Source organism: Macrobrachium rosenbergii, chromosome 36 (assembly GCF_040412425.1).
Source record: "Macrobrachium rosenbergii isolate ZJJX-2024 chromosome 36, ASM4041242v1, whole genome shotgun sequence".
NCBI lineage: Eukaryota > Metazoa > Arthropoda > Malacostraca > Decapoda > Palaemonidae > Macrobrachium > Macrobrachium rosenbergii.
The window spans coordinates 5,475,558-5,493,706 of record NC_089776.1 but is presented as its reverse complement, the minus strand read 5'-3'; the positions used below and the strand labels follow the sequence as shown (position 1 = coordinate 5,493,706).

Sequence of the window (18,149 nt, the reverse complement as noted above, 5' to 3'; positions counted from 1 at the left end):
CATATATCATATACTAATCTCAAAAATTTTGCTGTTTGGCCAATTGGTATACTGCGGTTTGGACTTTTAAATCTATTTCCTTTTCACTTTTTCCACTTTTATTTTTATAAAACATGACACTTGAGTTTTATCTATGGAAAATTTAAAGCCTGCAGATGAGGCCCATTCCATCTATTTTTACTATGCTTTTATTGATAATTGTTCTGCATGTTTTATCCTCCGAGGTGTTGAATAACATGGTAAAATCATCCATATACAGGTTACTTTAATGTTAACAGGTAGATTATTACTGAGATCAACTGCATTATGAAAACCACAGCATAAGAATAATATATATATATATATATATATATATATATATATATATATATATATATATATATATATATATATATATATATATATATATATATATATATATATATATATATATATATATATACATATATACATATATATACACACATATACACACACACACACACACACACACACATTCATCAGAAATTATTTCCTGGTTTACGACGCATGTTCTGGGGTTGCAATGTGTCGTATGCCAGTCTGACAGAAGAAATATGGCTCCAAAACGGCAGAATAATATAAATTGTGGAGGCTTTTTTGATGAAAAACTTAATAAAAATGCAGTTTACATCTTTTTCAATACACTCAAAGTATTAAAAGTAAGGTTTTCTTAGGATTTTTGACGATTTTTAGGTTTACAACGATTTTTGGTTTACAACGTAGCATAAAAACGGAACCCCCGTTGTAAACCGGGGACTGCCGTATATATATTTTACACACACACACACACACACATATAATATATATATATATATATATATATATATATATATATATATATATATATATATATATATATATATATATATATATATATATATATATATATATATATATATATATATATATATATATATTATATATATATATATATATGTGATTTTATATATATAGGAAATGGTTACTATGAGCTAGGTATCAACGCCTACCGTTACTTTAGCCTTGTTATCTTAACTTCGTGGGTGGAGGTAATCATAAAACACAAGAAAAAGGGGGATTTTCATATGAGCTTAGGGCTCTACTCACAAGGAATGTGTATGTAAACACGTTAGAGTTAAATCAAAATTATGTATATTTACACACAAGAATATCAGAAGGTGAAAGAATGTTGCATTCAGGCTTGCGGGGCCTGAGGGGATATTTCTACCTGATGAACTCGAACTTGGAATCCGTTAGTGGGGTTTTTACGCAAGGCACAATCCAAGGATATTCCACTGCAAATTGGTCCCTCTGAAATGAGAGGTTAAGGTATTATAAGCCAGTAAATGGAGATAGGAAAATACTCAGGAATTCGAGGCCGCACTGAGGGTGCCACAAGGCCTCAAATGAGCAAAGATAGGCAATCACTTAAAACACAGACATTTGAATAACACTGGTATCATGAGTCAAAGGAAAATTTGAATTTACTGGCCCTTAAAAGAAACACTTGAAGGGAATTCGTGACTGATAGGGGCTCTTTACCGTGTAGAGGAAGGGGTCTCCAGCAAAGAATGGCGGAGAGTGGGTCCATGGTTTACTAGACAAAATATGACTGAGGTGTGTGTTCCTGAGACGAAGATTGGGCGTCAATTACTCCTCCAGCATAGCATTCCTATGTGTGTCTTATGCCAACCTGCCTCACAACTTCATGACGTCCCTCGAGTGTCGGACTCGTGTGTCCTTCGTCTGTTCCTATTTAAGGCATTGGCCAAGGGATGGGGTAGCATTCCCTGGACAATGCAGTAGTCATCGTCCAGGTGTGCCGAAAATCTGGCCACTTCTCGGTGGGGTGCCTGTAAAGAATCCCACACAGATCATTTTGCCCCAAAAGAGAAAGTTGTAAAGTAGCTTAAGGATGCTAAGCTTCTTTAGGGAGGGGCCTTAATCCCTCTTTTCCCTACATTCAACCCGCGCTAAGCAAATGCCAGGTCAAGGATAAAACAATAAAACAGAGTGTTTTTATGGTGGCTTCTTGTGCGATATAATAGCTCCCCGCTCAAGATGACATGTCTCACCTTCAGTCAGGTGCGAATGTCGATTAACAACAAGAAGTCAGCAGAAAAATGCTTTACGTTACTCTAAATATTGCTCTGTAATGATCTTTAATTACAGTTTGTTCACTTAAGTCTCTGTGGCGCACAAGGTATATGATATCTCACTGAACAATTTACGTTACTCGCAGAGTGCATTGTGGCTTACAAACGAGGCAATTTCCATTACGTGAAGGTGTTTGTAAGTCACTAAATACCCTAATATGACTGATGCTTTAACTGCCTGGAATTTGGTAATCACAAGAGCTAAACTCGACAAAACATAAGTTACTGACAACTATGAGGCAGGGGCAGCTAAGGATATAAGAGGTTGCTGTAAAATACTAAAAAATCTTAAAATACTCATGCGCTTAATGTTAAACAGTGATTAGAGGCATGCAGTTAGTTTGCCTTGAGGAGGCATTGCGATGAACGGTACATGGTTTGTGTTAGATGTCCCCATGTTTTTATGCAGATTGGCGGCGCAGTGCCAGACGTGGCACTGAAGCCAGTGGCACCCTTATGAGCACGACAATGAATGCCTAGGAAGGTTCTAATTATGGGGGAGTAACACTTACCAATTTTGACTTTATGATAACTTCTTTAGCTAATGACAACTGGCTTAAGGTTTAATTGTTTTTCCAAAGGGTTTTAAAAGAACGTCGCCATTTTTAGACGGGGGTTCATGTACTATAGGGTTGCCATTTTTCACGATTTGTATGACACCATTTTTACGCTTTGATTTTCTGTTAATCAGGGCAAAATTTTAATGGTATTCATTTAATGTACGAATGAACAAAGCAAACAAAGGAAGTGGGGGGGAGGGAGGAATGAAGTTCCAATTATTACAGGAAGGAAAAGAAATAGACAGGCAAGGGGACGTGACACCGCTTTCTGGATAGCAGGCCATGATCCTTGTATTATAAAAGGTGGCACTGTAAACCCAAGGGCGTGAGTCTAAGACTCGAGATTATTACAAAAATCAAAAGAGAATAAATGACATATTCAGAGTAGCCAATGATGGTAGAATAAAGGTAATTTATTATACTCCGTAGCTCGTGGAAGACAGCTAGGACCATTTCTTAGCCCAAAGGGGGCCTGCAAAGGTAACCAGAGGGCACACCCCTCTGGAAGGATCAGTTGCCAGCATCTACACTCATGGCACTGTGCCATTTTTGCACTCCTAACAGTAATAACAGATGGTAATGGCATATCATATTTAAATGTCTCCTGCTGCAGTAGGCAATGAAGGGGAGTCATAAGACTTATGCAGGTGGCCTAACCACCAATGGCACTCTGCATTTGCAGAGGTGATTAAGTAAAATGGGGGGCCTGGCCAAGGCATGAGCTTGCGTGGGCGTGTTGGGTGTTCCCATGTGTAAAACAAAAGTAAGTAGTAATCACAGGGAGAAAGGAAATATTATAGGAAAGAATAAGGAAGAGCTTTACAAGAGGGAATGGAAAGAATAGTGGAGGACCTTGACATCCTCTTTCTGGACAGAGGTGCCAAGATCTTCAGTGGATGAAGGGGTGGCACTGGGCCAAGTTGGCACAGGTGCCAGGAGAGAGCGGAAGCCCTCTTTAAGCTATCTGGAATTATCCATGTCCGTGGTATTTCCTCCATGGACCTCTCCTATGTCGATGGTTGTTCTTGGCTGGGGAATCGGGGGCGGGGGGAGCCCAAGCCCGGAGGCGGTGTGTGAGTGCCACCTGTGTCGGCTTCCTTGACACCTGACACAGGGACCTTCTTTGCTAGTTCTACCATGATCCGTCGCAGCTCTTGGAGTTCATCAGCCAAGTGAGAGATGGCAGAATCCTGACTTGCACTTGTGTCTGCAACGGACTGAGACAGAGAGGAGGCGGTTGGCGGGGCATGAGAGGCTCGCAGGTAGCAATGACCAGCTCAGGCACGGGTTACGAGGCTGCACTTTGGGTGAGCTTCCGCCGTGGTCGGGAGGAACCGTCTCTCTTACCGACGCTGGTAGTGGGGCCAGGCTGGGAGAAGAGAGGGGGTCCTGAGTGGGATCCCTTGAATGGAGATCGGGGGCGTGCTCTGGTGCTGGCACTAAGGCAGGGTCAGGCACTATCAGCGGATTTGTGTGCTCGTCGGTCAGGATGGACAGAGCTTGGCACTGCTCGGTGCATGCAAGTGGCACTGGCAGGGTTTTGGAATGGGATTTAGCATCTCCTGGAGGGAGATCTGATTGGGGCCCTGGCACTGGCACTGAGGCAGGGCTGGGCACTGGAACGGGATCAGGAATCGATCGAGGGGGCCACTGTACATCATACGCAGGTGGCACTGGTAGGAACTTCATGTCCTTATGGTACCCAGGGGGCACCGGTATTGACTGGGGGAAAGGCGGTGGAGGACTAGTTGCACCTGAGGAGTGAGTTGGGGAATGTGGACCCCTGGATTGTTGTGACTTACATGGGGACTGAAAGTCCTGTCCCAGGAGGACGTCATAGCCTCCAGGAATATAGTTCTTGCTACTAAAAGCTCATAGGTCACAGGTATTTATGAATTACAATACACAGTGGATTTTTATTAATAAGTGGCGGCTAAAGGCATTGTGAAGAACTTGAGAGGATGCTTAGCCGGTGTCTGGCACGCATCCTGATTAGGAAAGCTAATATTCTTGAGACGTGAGAACATCCTTGCCTGATGACAAGACTTTGTGAGTTTGTTTGCCAGAAATGTCCAGGTTCCAGAGAATTTGTTCATATGTGTTTTTTTTGGGGCGGAGCCCCAGGGTGCGAAGGGATTAGTTATCAAACAAATTGTCATTCGAAGATCAACACTGAATATTAATAGAAGCTTTCAGTGAAGGCTCTGTGGTTCGAGACCTGTTGATTAAGATTGTTAACATTGCTGTTTGGAGGTAGGAAACATTTTAGAGTTCCCAAACTGTAGATTGTTCTTTTCATTTAACACATATCTCACTTGAATTTGGCATTTTCTACATTGTTTGTGCTTCATAAGTAACATGGGAGGAATTCCCATATCTTTATTTTTATACATTTGTTTAACAAGGGTTTTATTTGACTTCTTCAGATGTTTCGCTGAGGTAGAGGTTAAGATGTACTCATTGGGGAATATACTGGACTTTGACTTCTTTTGATCTATTGTGGGGAAATTATTTAGAGACAATAATTAGTTGAATAGATGCCCTTAATATGCTTGATCATTTGGTGAACATTAGTATTCCATTTTATTTCATATCTTGTTTCTTGTAATCCAGTTATGTTAGACTATTGTCAAATAAATTACTTTCGGTAATGCTTATTTCTCTGTAGACCTGAGAGAGAGAGAGAGAGAGAGAGAGAGAGAGAGAGAGAATACATGTATGTACATATGTGCAGTGACAGTAGCCATTTTGATGCGGTCACTATCAAGCTACTAATAGATGGGACTTCTTGACTGTTAGCAAAGGTAAGCAATGGGATTTACTCTCTGTTGGGAACATATACATATGTGTATATATATGTACACACACATATACATACATATATATAATATATATATGTATATATATGTATGTACATATGACTATACGATATTTTCTGGTACAACAGAATTCCAACTAATAAAGGTTGCCAATAAAAACACCAGAGGGGGTAGATTTTACAATGTTATGTTTCAGAAACTGCGGTTTCCCTCGATGGACAGGTAATGGATTATGCTGGTTGGAGGAAGATTTCCTCAATCAGGTCTGAAGCCTAGGCTCCTTTTGAGAAGTTCATCAGTTGATGATCAGTGGTGATTCTACCATCTGAATTTTGAACCGACAGTTTCTGCTATAAATCATATGTGACAAATTCCAGTTTATTTGATAATTCTGATTTTTTATGTGGTTAAAAACAGCTGAGCTCTGTTGAACATATCTAACTAAGCATTTGTGGTGTATTAGTCTTTGAGAGAGTGATTTACCTGTAAATCCGATATAGGATTTGTCACGGTCGAGACTAGGGTTTTCGTATACCCCTGTGTCTTTGGGGACTGGCTTTTGTTGAACGTTAATCAGGGATTTGGCTAGAGTATTTGGGTAGGTACTTAATACAGTCCAGGTATGGGATTTTGATTTTATTGCTGGGTGTCTCCCTAGTCATGTTTTGAGGTCGGTAGAATACACTGTTGGCTTTATAGATAGCTTTCTCAGTTACATGATCAGTGTACCTTAAGGATGGCAGCTGCTTACGAATTATTTCGAATTCATTTTCCTAAAATTCCGGGGACCAAATCCGTAAGGCTCTTATACAATGGCAAATTTAGGAAGAGACTCTGGCCGCTTCTTCCTCGTTCTTGTGATCCAACCTTTGTCTTTGGGAATACTGACTGTATAATAGCAGTGTAAATCTGGATTTAAACTTATGGCTTCACTTTTCTTATTGTTTATGCGTGTTGTTGTGTACGCATACTGGAGTTTGCTCATAATGGATGTTTTTTCATATGTACCTATATAATTTCATATAAAATTCAAAATATGTGAAAGCATTAAGAAAAATGCTAAAGTTTTTAGACTATAACATTTCAGTTAGATGCGTCTTTTATTGTTAAAACTGTTATTCACCATCTTTTTCTAATATTTTTATATATATATATATATATATATATATATATATATATATATATATATACATATATATATGTATTTGCATTTTCTTATTACTTCCCATTTGCCATAGTTAACCAAAGTACTACCAAAACTTGATGAAATGATTCTTTGCTTCATATAAAGCTTATATATTTTGCGTAACTACAATGAAATCTTTTCAAACGTTGGGATTTTCTTTCTAATGGAGAAATTTAGTAGTATTTCATAAAATAAAAAACATTTCATGAAGACCATTTATGGAAGTGGTCTAAAGGTGTCAAAGGTGGATCAAGCAGTGGCCCCTTGAAAATGGCCAGTCTTGACAGAAATGCCATTGTAACTAAAAAAAGTGAATATATGAAAACACCAACACTGGTTGTCTGTGCGCGGTGAATTTGCATTCTGTCGTGTCTCTGATTATTCAAACACCAAGAATGGGAATTTTACTGTCTGTTTCCTATTCGACTTTGAATTTGATACTGGGCACTAATGCATTTAATTTTTAAAAATCGTAAAAACCGCCTCATTTGTTATCCCGAAATTCAGAACATCATCCACCCATCTCATGACTCTAGGTTTTATTGTGCTTATCATCGCAGTTTCAAAAAGCTCCATATTCACATTGGCTAATACTGGACTTAAAGGTCTGCCCATGCTGCACTCCAATTTTTGCTTGTAGAAGGAATCCCCGAACGAAAAGACGTTGTTCATTACACATAGTTCAACTCATTTTGTTGTTTTGTCCAGGTCGAGTGGAAAATGATCGAGTAGGGTGCTAATTTTCCGTCAAAACACGTAAGATATCTTTTATGGGGACCTTCGTGACTAGGTAATATACATCCAAACTTATCGTGACTATGGACAAAAGGTAAAAACCTTAAGAAAATCAACTACTGTAGATCCTCAGTGAAGCAAACACATGTGAAAAATTAACAAGAAATTCCCTCCAAAACGTTCCTACAGAATTTTTTAAAAAGTAAGGTTAACTGTCAAAGACACAAAGAGCACTGAATTACTGGAGAAATTTAAAGTAATTAATCCAAAACTACCTTACTTTTATGGCCTTCCTAAGACTCACAAAGATAACTTACCATTCAGACCAGTCATCTCAAGCACAGGAGCTTTCAGTTATAATATTCCCAAGTGGTTAGCAGACCTCCTACCCCCATTTTTAGGCACGTTCTCCCAGTCGCATTAAATATTCTGCAGATTTCTGCCACAGATTCAAAGTAGCACATATAGTATAAATAACCTCTCTCTCTGATCATTTCTCCTCATGGCCATTTCATAAAGATATGATACAACCTTACCATGCCATGAGATGGAGTGAAAGGCCCTACTTTTGGAGGATGTTCTAAGTGACTCTACAAACTGGAATACGTAAGAACTAACCTATGCCTTATCTTCCTTCCCATTATTAAGTTTGACAGTGATACACCTGTGGTACTTTGTGGTGTTCTGTAGGATAGAATATGGTGTTCATTAGGATGAAGAGGAAGTAAAGGGAAATACAGAAAGAAGAGATCCATTTGTTAAAAAATAAAAACATGAATTAATAAAAAGACAAATAGATAAATGTATAAATGCAAGAAGAATAGTACTAGGATAGTAATGCATTGCATTTTCGCTTGAACCTCTGAAGTTCCAACTACACGACATCCTCAGGGAGGCCGTTCCACAGTCCAACGCTGTGAGGAATAAAGGTCCTCTGGAACTGAGAAGTTCGATAGCGAGGCACATTTACTGCAGATTGGTGCTGCTGTTCAGTGAATCTGGATGCTCTCTCTCGGCAGGAAAAGGGGATCAGGGATCAATTGTGAATGTGAAAGATCTCTATTAAAATACAACTTATGAAAAACTGACAAATAAGAGACCATCCGTCGATGGTACAAGTCATAACTACTACTACAAGGTAACAGAAACCTACCGCCACGAACCACTCTACCTAAAAAAGAGCAATCTCTGGCAGAAGCAGACATCCACACCAGAGAACAGTATTCCAGTAAAGGAAGTGCAAATGACCTAAAACTGGCTGCACTGACTTTATCACTGTTATAAATATATGTCGTCTTACGAACAATACCTAACTTTCGTGCGGCATTCGCTGAAACTTTCATTAGATGTGTCGAGAGTTTTCTCGGTTTTTACACCGGTTCGTCCCCGTCGATCTGGGCGAGGATACGAAGTCCACAGCCTATGGCTCCGAACCAGCGCTACAGGGTGGGTATAACTACGCCAAACGCGAGTACATTTTCTGAATTTACTGCAAAAGTAAACTACAGCACAAAAAACACCCAAGCTTTTTAAAATAACGTTACTATAATTTTACGTTAATTCAAGCTATAGCTGGGTTTACAAAAGATACCGCGACAAAGTCGTGAAGCAAGCAATCACAAAAACTCACAAACCACAAAAATTGCAGACGAGGATATGCACCGAGATGCTCAGCCCCTCGTCTCACGATGAAATAATGTAGGCTTCACCTACTGAAAAGTTACTTTAAATTGTAGGCATATGAACTGAATCAAGGAACAAAGGACGAATTCTGGAACACGTGGGGCTGAATCAAGGCACAATAATTACAATTTCACTTAAATCGCTATTCACTCGAGCCTATAATTTTGCCCATCGGGCTCACCAATGCTGCGCTACTTCGCAACACATTGTAATTAGACACAATAGTTGAGATGGGCATCGATTAAATCGGATTATAATTACTAATTACCTAAAACCTCGTGGTCGATCTTAGCTTGTGGCCGCCTGAGAAAAAACGACACACCAAGAACACATCCTGTTTCTAACGCGGCTAGAATATGAGCGAGGGAATCGCGCTTTCCTTGGCTTCAGCAAAGGGCGTCTTCGTCAGAAATTTCAAGTTGTTAATTACGTTACAGTGAGCAAATTTCTTAGTTCCAGAATTCTAATTAACCAAAAGTACAATGTACAGTACATTCCCCAACAATAAAGGACATGTAACAAAGGAAACGATAATTTCATTTTTAATCAGAACAATCCCGCACATCCTCCACATCAATGATTATTCTCCATGTAATGTAATCATTTCAGTCTCGTTCGCTATATTTCCACTGATATCTAAACTGACTAGATAGTGGGTTTTGTTGGCAAAATCCCTGCAAGAAGATTTTGTCGACAAGATGTTTCTCAAAAGATAGCTGCGAGTCAAAAGTTATACCTAGTGTCAAGAATTTCTCGATTTATATACTGGTTCCGGCCAGCTGTTCTTGGGCACGGATACGAAGTCTAATGACAATGGCTGCGAACCAGCACAATCAGGTGGTGACTGCACAAAGCGCAAGTACATTTCCTAAATTTCCTTACAAAAATTAACTATCATACACAAAACATACCGGAGCTATTTAAAAATTACGTTAATAAAAAAAATACACTCAAATTTACAGGAGCTTTGCATTAAAACAAGCTATAGCTGAGTTTCTAAAAACCCAGTGACCATGGAGTCGAGGGAAGCAAGGAATAAAAAATCACAGAAAAGGAGATGCACTTGGATACTCAGCACTTTCACGTTGCAATGAATTAATGTAGGTTTCAGCTACGGACGACTTACGTTAAACTGAATCAAGAGAAAGGGCGAATTCTGGACCACGTGTGGCTGAATTAAGGTACACAAAATTTACGTTACGTTTGCTACATCACTAGTATCGCGGTTTAATCGACCCTAGAATATTGCCTATCCGGCTCACGAATGAGCGACACGTTACAAGTTAACACAATAACTGAGATGGGCATCGATTAAATGGGGTAATAATTACCTAAGGCAGCATGGACGATCGATCTAGCAGGTGGCCGGTTACCCAGGAAAGACACACTCAAAAAAAAAAATCTAATCTTCTTAGTGCTAGAAGGAAGAGTGGCGGCGACGTGTTTTGGCTTCACCAAAGAGGCGTCCCTTTCAGAAATCTCAAAATTCTAGATTTACAATAACATCTCTACAACCAAGTTTCTCAGGTGCAAAACTCTTGGTAATTAAAAGTGCAACCTACAGTAGGCCTACACTTTTCAGAAATAAAGAACATGTTACAAACGAAATAATTACAGCATTTTGCAATTCAGAACCATTACGTACTTCCACGTCAGCCCGACTCGACCCGTAGTCGGCACGTGCGATTGCAATTTCTACCGATATATTAAAAAGGTTAGATAGGAGTTTTATGTCGGAAAAATCCCTGCAGAAGATTATGTCAACACCTAAAACGGTTAATCAATAGCGTTTTCATTTTACTGGTTTTCAGCCTCATACCCCACTGACTATACCACCATCCGGTCCAAATAGCCTACCGATTGAGGCTGAGGGCAGCTTAATTTCTCATATGTGTAGACTTTACTGCACTCATTAGCATACAGAACAATCTTGTTTTCCAGACCAACAAACATATCTCTTGTATACACTAAAAATAACGGTGGACCAAGAACACTGCTCTGTGGAACTCCAGACACAATAGGTCTTCGTTCACTAAAGATCCTGTCCACAGCAACTCGCTGCTGCCTACCTGCAAAGAGAAGTCTTGAAGTAATCCTAAAACATATCCACCCACTCCAAGATTCTGAAGTTTATAAATAAGGGTCTTGTGATTTACCAAATCGAAAGCAGCACTAAAATCTCTGTGAAACATTCTGCACTCAAACCCATATCAAGGTTCCCTTGCAAGTGACAAGTCAAGTCTAATAGAGCATTGCGGGTACCCAACTGCTTCCTGTATGCATGTTGACTATCAGTTAATGATCCTTTAGATTCCATATACTTAGCCTATATAGTGGCTTAAAAATAAGTTTTTCAGCAACTTTGGAGAGTACAGGGAGAATAGAGATTGGCCTGTAGGTATTGCAGACTGCAGATATGCCACTTTTAGTCCAAAATAAGAGAAAAATATACCTCACTTCTACTGCCATCATGATATTCTTGCGCCTATACGCATGCGGAGGAGGAGGGGGGGGGGAGAGAGAGTACTTTTAAACAGAAAACTCAAGTAGCTATGCGGATTGATACCGGCCATGGTCAATGCTTTGAAATCACTGTATGCAATTAAAATCCTGCTGCAGTTCTGCCTAAGTTCACTTTATTTTTCGGTTGCTATTTTTCCCGTCTGCTGCAGCAGACGCTCGGTGCATGAAACGAGGCAACGTTGCCGAAACGTGTCGCAGTTGCCATTGCGTGTGCGCGGCAACTGCAGAAATAAGAATTTAAAACAGACTGGGTCTGCTTCATTTTAGTTTAACTTCCTAACGTCTTTTGTTCCAATTTCCTGTTTGCTTTTAATCTTGTTAACTCAGCATTGACAATGAATCTTATTTTATCGTTTCGGTAAAAATAAAAGTGTTAAGGAACATAAAATTGCTTCATATAAAGTAGTAATTAATTGTTGTGCTCTTGCGTAAGTATCAGCCAAATATGTGGTTTTCCTGTATCAGTTTGGTTATTATTGTCCCCAAATTCCACTCTAACAACCACAAGTGCGATTAGGCACATACATACGCACACAGACATACACACGATATATATATATATATATATATATATATATATATATATATATATATATATATATATATATATATATATACATATTCATATATATATATATATATATATATAATTTATATATAAAGGTATAAAGGAACTTTCGTATGTCGTCCATATATTACAACCCTGTAAGAGTGCATGAAATTATATACATACATATATATATATATATATATATATATATATATATATATAATATATATATATAATGTATATATATTTATTTATATACAGTTATATATATATATATATATATATATATATATATATATATATATATACATACGTGTGTGTGTAATTATAATTAGTAAGAGTTGTGTCGTCAGGATGTGATATTTTACACCATGTGGTGACCGAACATGTGACTATCAATACTTCTTTAATCGTCTTTTCTGAATTAAATACTATAAAATAATTACTACCTTGGAAATAGTTTGAGCAACCGCAGAAAGAGTATTTAGCGTGTGTTGAACCTGTTTCGAAAACACATATGAAGGAGAGCGACCTGAGAGCTAAAGATATGGATGGATATAGGGTTCTGGTGGGTGGGCGGGGGGAACGTAGCAGCATATTCAAGCGTCCCATGTGGTGTAACCCCACAACCTGCCATCACACTGTCTTCGCCGCATATTTTACAGTTCACCACCACAAAAGATTAAATAGTCCCATATTACGCATTCCAGTGTCACCAATAGATAGCAATTAATGTTAATGCGTGTACTAATGAGGAATGAAATGAAAATACATAGTAATTTTATTGTTTGCAGACATGCGGCGTGGGTCTATAAAATTAGAACATCTGCCGTCCGTTTGTGTTCTTCCCGCGCATTACTACATTCCACGCGCCTGAAAGTAGTCCTCCGTGTTTTCCAGAAACTCTTGTAAATCCACACAATATTATAATATAATGATAGGGATATCTTTTTACACACAATATATATCCTCGAATAACATGATAAGCATACAAACTGAAGTATAGAAAAATTTGTTTGTTTAAATTGTCCCGCCGCGGTGCCCCCAGAGCCTTGGCGGAGGAATACTAGGGTCTTCTGTTTCCCGCCAAAGAAGAGTGGCAGGCGATCGTACGCAGATGTGTTGACTCTACTCTTAGAGATTTTGGTGTTTGTGACAGTGACTTTCGGTGTTCGAGTGAATAACGCATTCAAAGTGGTTACTTAAAGTTTATTTGCGAGGATGACAATGTTTCCTAGGGTTGGCGAAAAGCGTCGGATTGACGATATCAAGATAGAAGACGAGGAAGCCATCGGGTCCCTGTGCAGGTAGGTATGGCCGCCCCCCTACTCTCACACTTTGAGTCGTTCGGCAGTATGTGGGCGTTGCATGGCCAGTTGTCGGACGAAGGTGTTGTTCTTTTAACCTCTGGAGCAGTTGTCACGCCGGAGCTTCTTTATTCAAATGGTACAGAGATTGTTGAAGTTTGTGTTTTGTCATCAGCTGATTTGTGCCGCCATGCCGGGCGCGGACGATCAGCTGACAGCACCGCAGCAGCAGCAGCAGCGGCAGCAGTCTGCCATATGGCCGCTCTGCCACATATCTCCCTTTTTCGACCGATGTGACGGCAACCCCTCCCTCGCATCCCTTCCATCACTGCGTCGGAAGAATCGTATAGATTGTGATGCTGTATGTCCGTGTTTAGAATGTGAACTGAAGGAGGTAGAAAGTTTGTTTTCTTCCAACAGCTGATATTGACGTGATCAGCTGATGATGATGATGTTGGGGTCTGAAGTCACATGGAGGAGCCCCGCGCACACTCAGGGTGGGGCCTCTTCGCTCTCTTAAACTCTTCCCCCTTGAGATAACGCCAATGTCTTCACTTGACCCTTCATGTTTTTCCGTTGTGTCTGTCTTGCCCACTTGATGCAGATTTCGTTGCCGAAGTCATGAAGCTCGATTTCCCCGTGGATCGTATCCATGTGAGGCCTTTGTAAAGGGGATCCGGAGATGATTGCCTACCTATTATCCTACGGTTGTTAAGGGTTCCCGGTCCACGTCATCTCGGTATGTTACTCAGATATTCCACCGAGGAGCAAGTTTTATTGTCTTACTGATATTTATCTGGTTAAACACAGAACCAAGAGAGAACCAGGGATTGAAAAAGATAAGATTGCCCAGGCCCGACATTCCATCCGTTTGTAGGCAACTAATATGTACATTTCGGAATGTATGTTAATAGCCTAGATATTTGGCAGTTTATTTTAAGCTAACAGATTTGTGAAATGGTTACCGAATAGCCTAGCCTAACTAGGTTTGGTCATTTTTTATTGTTAGAATGTTAGCCTACGTGACGCATTCCATGTCTCAGCACTTAGACGTAGACTAAATTACTCTATATGTGGTTGAGAACGGCTTTCCTCCTAGATCAGGTATTAATTTTCAGATCTGTGGTTGTTACCGAGTAGTGGCAATTTTATTTTGCAGTCATCCGTAAGCCAAGTAGGCGTACGGCAAGTTTGTTGTGAACTAGACCGATTTTCATGAAAGACTTGACTACGGCCAAGAAAAGTATTAACAGTCGAACGTGTAATTTAGCGTAAAATGTGCACACCAAGTAAACAGTGGTTAGATTTCTTATCTATAGATATGTGATTAAGGATTATCTAGTACGATTTAGGCCTTAGTCCATTACCAAAATACGGTGTTCCATAGTTTACTGCAATTTAAATTTATTTTCCATAGTTCGAATAATTATCGTGGTGCAGATGTGTTATTATTTAAAGAGTGTCATTCAGCACAGATGGAGGTAATTATTAATAACATTTGAACATTTCTCGTGGTTTTCTTCACGTAGCGTATGATACCAGAAGTATCAAAAGGTACTTATCCGAAAAGATTTTAAAAGATAACATGCAGGAACTTACATGTATACCAACATGTAACCTACTTGTGGTTTTATTATGATGTGATAATGCATTGGTGTGCATGTCAACACCATCCCCAGCAGACGACGTGTCATCAGGTTCATCACTCAAGGTGACAGAGCGTTGTCGGCATTAATAGGGAGGTTTCCATAATGTCGGTTATCGTCGGGGAATGAGCTTAATGTTTGGCAAAGGTCTTAAGGTTATAGATTTTGCAAACGACTCGGAGCAGTTTAAATGTGTTAACATATTGTGATTATATGCACTATTTCGAGTTCATTTATTGTATTAAGTCTAAAGTGTCCAGTTTGTTTATATGGTTATTCAGTGTTTGTGTAAACATAAAATCATTAATTCACTTGTATATTGGTAGATCTCTGCCTTCGTAATACGTATGATTACTGGCTTTAAATTAGAGAACAATCAGATTGTGCCTTGAATGAGCTACGCACAGTAAAGGGCAGGTGAAATTTTCGGTGCGAAGACATGTTCCACTTGTTCTCGTTTGCAAGGGGCCAATTGGCGGAAAGGAGTTAAAGGGTATTTTTGTGTGTTTGGGAGGCGGGGGCGTGGTATTAGGTCCGTTTGGTGCGGAATAAAGTTGTAAACACGATGGCGTAACGCTCTCTTAGGACCATGATTGGTTACCTACCCAAAACATTGCCAGTCTCCTCCCCCTTTTTTTTTTTTTTTACATTTCATTGTTACTCTGCTCATTGCTTGTTTTGTAGACGTCTCATTTAATCAGTTACTTAACTCTTTTAAGATAAAATTCGAGTTAACGATTTTTTAAAGGTTTGGTAGAAGAGAGCGATTTTTATTGTTTGTATAATTTACTGTGATTTCCTTATATTAAGTACTGCTAAAGTACTTGTATATATATATATATATATATATATATATATATATATATATATATATATATATATATATATATATATATATTGTGTGTGTGTGACTGCCAACTACTTGATTTTGAATCTTATGTAATTTCAAGAATTAATGGTTGACATTTTCATGTCTTGGTGTAATTTATCCTTTTAAAATAGGCTACTAGTATAATCACATAGATTTTTTAATAATGAATTTGCAAATTGAGTGTTAGATTGGTGTTAACATTGCGTTGCCTAGTTAGCTTCATTGAAAATGTGTTAGCGATGAATGCCAATTGGGATATCAAATATATATATATATATATATATATATATATATATATATATATATATATATATATATATATATATATATATATATATATATATATATATAAACTGAATTTGTCCCCTCACTTTTGAAGTTTTAAAGGAGTCTATTACAGGATTAGGAAAATCATTTCATAGTTTGGTCACAACAACAACTTGAAAAATTGTGGTTTGGAGCCTTGCTACAGAAAATGCAAGATTTTTGTAATTACTTCTGTAATTACTTGGTACAATTTGGTGAATTTGTAGTCTTGGAAGATCTGAAAGGAAAGGAGGATAATAATTATGAGAAATGTGTTATACGTCATGCTTACTAGAGGTAGATTCATTATACCGATTTTGTGTTCAGTTGAAGAGACACGATATGTTACCCAGTGGTGAATTTGCAGTCAAGAATGACGCCTAGAATTTTAGTAATATAATCAAAGAAACCTTCGGTGAAACGATCTGGCTGAGTGGGAAGGTGTCCAGTGTCCCAGAGTGATTCCAAAAGTATCCTGTGTCTTAAGAAAATGGGTCTTCACGGGGGTGCCATGAATGGCTTTGGGTAACGGAATTCAGTTTTGACTCGTGTACAGTAATGAGGACTTGGACATTTCCCTCCAAGCTAATTTAATATGGGGGGGGTGTTGTGTGGAGGAAGGAATTTTGGGGTCGTTTTGACAGCGGAAAGAGATGGGGATGTCGAGGTAGGAAGACGCCGGAGCTGAGTCATTCCCACCCACGTATCATATGGTTGCAGCATGCCACCAGCGCCGCCAAATGAATTTGAACCGCCTTTTTTCTTATCCGCTAGGCTTCTGGATAGGCTATGTGGCTGTTGGTTCACATTACTGTGTTATAATAATTAACAGCGGATTCAGTAAATAGATAAGCCATTAGAATTTTTTTAGTCTATTGTAGTTGCCCTTCCTTTACTATGATGTAGTAACACTTGACAGGTAGTTTGACCTTGGCTAAAAAGAATGAAAAGGTCTTAGGGTGTACAGATGACATGAAACATTCTGATTTTACGTAATCTTATTTTATTACAGTTCTGTTAGAAATGCATTTCTTCGAATGTTGTGAACAATTTAATATAGTATATTGCAGACAGCTGAAGGCATTTCGACATTGCAGCTACTTTGCTATCGTTAAGTGATGTGTCAGCATAGTGTAGACAGCTGAGGGTATTTCGACATTGCAGCTACTTAGCTATCGATAAGTGATGTGTTAGTGCTAAATTCTTTCGCAGCCTCGTATCATTCCTATGTAGTTATTGTGCTAGTAAAGCGTGTGTCATGCTGTTTCCATTTTAGATTTAGTCGAGTTACTGAACTCCAGATAGTGGTTTATTATGAATCCCGACCCTGAGGGAAAAATCCGTTGGGCATAGAAGTATTCCCTAGTCAATAGAAGCATTTAAAAATAAAGGTGCTTTTGATAATAGAACCAGATTAGGCGTCAGACTTTGCTAGGCCTCAAAAGATAAACTTCAAGGGTATGTTGTGTCAGATGCTTCCCTGTACTCCCCAAGTTCTCAGCTGAATCAGATGGTGTTATCTCACTGATGCTCATGTAGCATTTGGAGACTCATCTCTTCATGTTTGTTGGAAAATTGGATAATCTTCCGTACTTTGTATCTTCCTGAAGAAAGATTTAAAAGGCATTCCAGCGTTTTGATTTTGAATTCAAATCTTTATACTGCCATATATATATACATATATATAATGATTATAATCACATTTGTACGTGATTCATTTATCACGCATTACCACAAGTGAAAAATAAGAGACGGGGTGTACGGTCCTGACCAGTTTCGACTTTATTTCCAAGCCATGGACGAAGGA

At 38.8% G+C, this 18,149-nt stretch overlaps 1 protein-coding gene across 4 annotated transcripts in view; it reads left to right on the top strand.

Moving 5' to 3' along the window:
* The first annotated feature begins 13,280 nt into the window (after positions 1-13,280).
* crp (cropped) overlaps positions 13,281-18,149 on the top strand; it is a 51,582-nt gene continuing 46,713 nt past the window's right edge. The window contains exon 1 of one of the 4 annotated variants that reach the window (XM_067134410.1): positions 13,281-13,519. In XM_067134410.1, coding sequence (XP_066990511.1) covers positions 13,434-13,519 — 86 coding nt within the window. In that variant the 5' untranslated portion in view covers positions 13,281-13,433. The other 3 variants (XM_067134413.1, XM_067134412.1, XM_067134411.1) reach the window with 3 other exon arrangements.